The sequence below is a fragment of the Miscanthus floridulus genome, chromosome 5 (assembly GCF_019320115.1).
Source record: "Miscanthus floridulus cultivar M001 chromosome 5, ASM1932011v1, whole genome shotgun sequence".
Taxonomy (NCBI): Eukaryota; Viridiplantae; Streptophyta; class Magnoliopsida; order Poales; family Poaceae; genus Miscanthus; species Miscanthus floridulus.
This window is the reverse complement of record NC_089584.1, coordinates 11,147,905-11,152,865: the sequence shown is the minus strand read 5'-3', so window position 1 is coordinate 11,152,865 and position 4,961 is coordinate 11,147,905. Positions and strand designations below refer to the sequence as shown.

General features: G+C 53.4%; 1 protein-coding gene across 1 annotated transcript; it reads left to right on the top strand.

Annotated features, from left to right (window-relative positions):
- Window positions 1–271: 271 nt before the first annotated feature.
- On the top strand, window positions 272–943 carry LOC136454236 (uncharacterized). The gene has a single exon (XM_066454733.1). The coding sequence runs from the start codon at window positions 272–274 to the stop codon at window positions 941–943; it is 672 nt and encodes a 223-aa protein (XP_066310830.1).
- The last annotated feature ends 4,018 nt before the right edge of the window (window positions 944–4,961 follow it).

The following is a 4,961-nucleotide window of genomic DNA, read 5'->3' as shown; positions in this document are numbered from 1 at the left end:
TCTAGCCATAGTGTGTGGTCGACAACGCCGATGAGCGGTCGGCTCACCCGCGTGGAAGATCCAGGGGCCAACAAGTGGTATCAGAGCCGTACAAGCACTGTCGCCGGACTAACCGCTGGCGATGACGGACGGTTTGGAGATGGGCGATAGCAGTGGCGCTGCTGTGGCTGCCTAGCCACGACAGGAGGTCATCATGCGCATGGTGCGGTAGGTCAGCAGCACCAGTTGGCCGACGCTGACTCACACCAACTATGGTGAGTGGGCGGTGATCATGAAGGTCAAGCTCAGAGCCAGACGGCTCTGGAATGCTATTGACAAGGGCACCGACAACGATGAAGACAGCATGTCAGCATTGAAGGCTATCCTCATTGCTATGCCAGCGGAGGATAGGGAGCCGTTGGGAGCGAAGAACTCTACTAAGGAGGCGTGGGAGGCCATTGCAGCGATGCACGTTGGCTCCGACCATGCAAAGAAGGCAATGGCCCAACTGCTGAAGCAGGAGTATGCCAACCTCAAGTTCAAGGATGGTAAATTAGTGGAGGACTTCTCCCTCCGTCTGCAGTCGCTCATCGGCAAGCTAAGGAGCCACGGCATCACCATCGACGAAGAAGAGGTGGTCTCCAAGTACCTCCACTCCGTGTCGGTGAAGTACATCCAGATCACTCTCTCCATAGAGATGATGTTGGACTTGTCCATCCTCACCATTAAGGATGTGACAGGCTATCTACGGGTGGTGGACGAGTGCATGAAGCAGGCCACAACAATGATGGACAACGACAAGTTGCTACTGACAGAGGAGGAGTGGGCTGCCCAGATGAAGAAATCTGAGGAAGCCTTTTCCAGCCATGGTGACGAAGGCAAGCACCGCGGTAAGGCTTCTTCAAAGAAGAAGAAGAAGGTCGACCACAACGCATGCCGGTGCTATGGGAAGATGGGCCGTTAGGCAAAGGAGTGCCCAAATCGTAAGTAGGAGAAGAAGGCTGAGGCTCATTTAGCGCAGGCTAATGAGGATAATGAGGCCACTCTCCTAATGGCGATGTTGAGGCCAATGAGAAGGGAGAAGTGATAGCGGTGGCAGGGCACGACAAGGTTCTGAAGGCTCGGACGTGTGGGCAACGAGCAGGAGCAGCGGTGGTACCTGGACTCTAACGTCAGCAACCACATGACAGGCTCCAAGGAAGCGTTCTTCGAGCTCGACAGCAACATGACCGGCACGGTGAAGTTCAGTGATGGCTCAAGGGTTGCGGTCCAAGGGTGTAGCACCATCATCTTCAGGTGCCAGAATGGCAAGCATCGTGTGCTGACGGATGTATATTACATCCCGCAGCTATGTTCAAGCATCATCAGCATTGGCCAGCTGGATGAGCATGGCAGCGAGGTACTGATCAAGGATGACATCCTTGGGATCAAGGACTAAGAGTAGTTCCTTCTTGCCAAGGTGAAGAGGTCCTGAAACCAGCTATACCTGCTCGACTTGAAGATGGAGCAGCCGGTGTGCCTGGCAGCATGGCACACAAAGGAGCCATGGCTATGGCATGCCCGGTTCGGCCATCTTAGCTTTGACGCGCTTGGTCAACTGGATAAGATGGTCCGAGGCTGCCCCACATCAAGCACGTAGGCGAGCTGTGTGACAGCTGCCTTGCCGGGAAGCAGAGGAGGTTGTTGTTCCCAAAGGCGACTAAGTATCACACGACGGACTATCTTAAGCTCGTCCACGACGATCTCTGTGGGCCAATCACGTCAGCCACAAACGGTGGTCAGTGGTACTTTCTTCTGCTCGTGGATGCTTGCAATCACTATATGTGGTTGCAACTCCTGATGAGCAAGGATGAGGTGGTGAATTCAAGGCACGCGTGGAGGTGGAGGGCGGCAAGAAGTTGCGCGTGCTGCGAACTGATCGGGGCAGCAAATTCACTTCGGTGGAGTTCGCTATGTACTGCGTGGATTAGGGTGTGGTGCAACACCACATCGCCCCATACTCACCATAGCAGAATGGCATGGTGGAGCGGCAGAACTAGATGGTGATCGGCATGGCTCGATCCATGATGAAGGCCAAGAACATGCCGGCAAGGTTCTAGGATGAGGCAGTGACCACGGTGGTGTTCATCCTCAACCGCGCCCACCAAGGCCCTAATGGGCAAGACGCCATTCAAAGCTTGGTATGGGCACAAGCCGACCATGTCCTTCCTCTGGACATTCGGCTGCATCGACCATGTTAGGAAGACGAAGCCGGTCCTCACCAAGCTGGAGGACAGGAGCACACCAATGGTGCTCCTGGGCTACGTGGAAGGTACCAAGGTGTACCGGCTCTATGACCCACATGGAGGCAAGGTGGTTGTCTCACGCGACATCGTGTTCGATGAGAAGGCGGCCTAGGACTGGGATAGTCTAGGCATGGGGGAAGCTGGCGGCTTCACCAGCACCTTTGTCGTCGAGCACTTGGTCATCCACGATGGTGGAGATGCTGGAGAGGAGGTACCAACCACTCCAGCAACAGAGCCAAGCACTCCTAGGGCGGTGCCGAGCACTTCGAGAGGCATGTTGAGCACTCTAGAAGTGGTGTTGAGCGGTCCTATAGTGGTGCCGACCACTCTAGGATGGGTGTCGAACGCTTCCGTAGTAGAGCCGAGAGGTCTTGCAGTGGTGCCGACCACTCCAAGACTAGTGCCGAGCACTCTTATAGTGGTGCCGAACACTCTAGGAGTGGTGATCAGCGATCCAGAAGTAGTGCCGAGCACTGCAGCCAGGGTGCCAAGCACTCCAGGTGCTGTGCCGACCACTCTGGCGAAACAGGGGACTCCATCGATGCCAATCGAGTTTGCCTCAACTCCAAGTGACATCATTGAATTCGTGGATGCCTTCCACGATGGTGAGGAGGTGCGGTTCCATAGGCTGGACGACATCGTCGGCGGCACAGGGTCCTCAGGCCTGGTGGGTCGGCTGCTCAATGACCTAGAGCTGCTTCTCGTCAGTGTAGAGGAACCACCCATATTCGCACTGGCCGAATGTGATGCAAATTGGTGACGGGCAATGCTAGAGGAGATGAAGGCGATCGAGTAAAATGAGACTTGGGAGCTAGTTGATCCACCTCCAGGATATTGTTCGATCGGCTTGAAGTGGGTGTACAAGGTCAAGCGAGACGAGCGTGGCGCCATTATCAAGCACAAGGCGTGCCTCATCGCCTAAGGCTTTGTCCAGTGTGAGGGCATTGACTTCAAAAAAGTCTTTGCGATGGTAGCGCGCGTGGAGTCTATTCGACTGCTGTTGGCTTTGGCAGCAGCGAAGGACTGGTGCGTCCATCACCTGGATGTAAAATCGGCCTTCCTCAATGGCAAGCTAGTAGAGATGGTCTTCGTCAGGCAACCTCTGAGTTTCACCATCAAGGGAGGGGAGCACAGGGTGCTCCGACTGTGCAAGGTGCTCTACGGGCTACGGTAGGCCCCGTGAGCATGGAACGCCAAGCTTGATGCCACGCTGGGCGAGCTTGGGTTCACATGGTGTGCAACCAAGCACGCGCTCTACACACAGCAACGGGGGAAGGAGGAGCTCATCGTCGGTGAAAAGGGACTATGACGCCTAAGAGGGGGGGTGAATTAGGCAACTTAAAATTCTAACTCTAAACTATGGCCTCTTTTTCTATTCTTAGCAAAACATATATAAAAGATAAACTATCTAAATGTGCAACTACAATTTTGCTAGTGTGTTGTTATCTCTACCGCAAAAGGAGTTATGCAAACAATATAATTGTGGAAGCTAAAGAGTAAGGTAGAGATATGCAAACTCCCGTCGATAACTCTGGTATTTTTATCGAGGCATCGAGAAGCGCGCAAGCTTCCCCCTAGTCCTTGTTGGAGCCCCTCGCAAGGAATCCCTCGCAAGGGCCAAGCTCCCAGTTGGATAACTCCGTGGATAGCCCTAGACCTTCCCCACGTGCAAGTGGGTCTCCGGTGTGCCTTCCGGCAAGCCTCTCCTGGACCGCTCCCCGCAGTCATCACTATCAAGCTTTTGGCTGAACCACCTCGGGCATTGTTCCCTTCGGTACATGGTGGCGGCCACACCACAAATGCGGTTAGTGTGATCTCACAAGACTACAAGCTACTCCGATGTACAACAATGGTGTGTGCAAGCACCGAGTGGTAAGAGGTATGCAAACCTCGCTAAACACTAGGCCTAAACGTAGAGCAAGCGCATAAGCGGTGGTCTAATCAACCTAAGCACTTCGCAAAGCACCTATGCTAATCACCTAATGAATCACTAAGCACTATGCAAGTGGAGATCACTAAAATGGTGTATTAACACCCTTAGTATGTTTCCTCAGCTCCACTCTACTCAAATGGCTGGTTGGGGGGTCTATTTATAACCCCCACTGAGAAAGTAGCCATTGAGGATGAAACCCAGCTTTCTGCTACTGACCGGACGCTGATCATGTCCTGACCGGACACGTTCGGTCATCCCAACCGTTGGAGCGCGCACATTGATCGGACTCTAGGCTGAGTCCAGTCATCATCGACTAGACGCGTCCGATCGCGCTGGCGCCGCTCTGGAACCTCTCTAGACTTGATCGAACACTGCACCTCATGCGTCCGATTGTCTAGTTTACTGTGTCTGGTCACGCTGAAAACACTACCGTGATGATGAATAGTGTCACGGTGTGTTCGGTCACTGCTTCGCTCAACGTCCGATCACTGCTACTCAGCGTTTGGTCACAGTTGCCGACGCCTGCTGTTGCTTGTCACCGGTGCATCTGGTCACTCATAGAGTCATGTCGAGTCACCTATACTAGGCTCGTTTCTTCATGATCTTGCGTCCGACTTGGTTCTAATCTTCGTGCTTGGACTTTGCTTGACCTTGTATGTCTTCTATGCATCTTCACATATCTTTCTTGAGGTGTTGATCATTGGATCATCACATCAGCTTTGTCCAAGTCATGTTTTGCATCTATTGAACTACAAAACAAATAC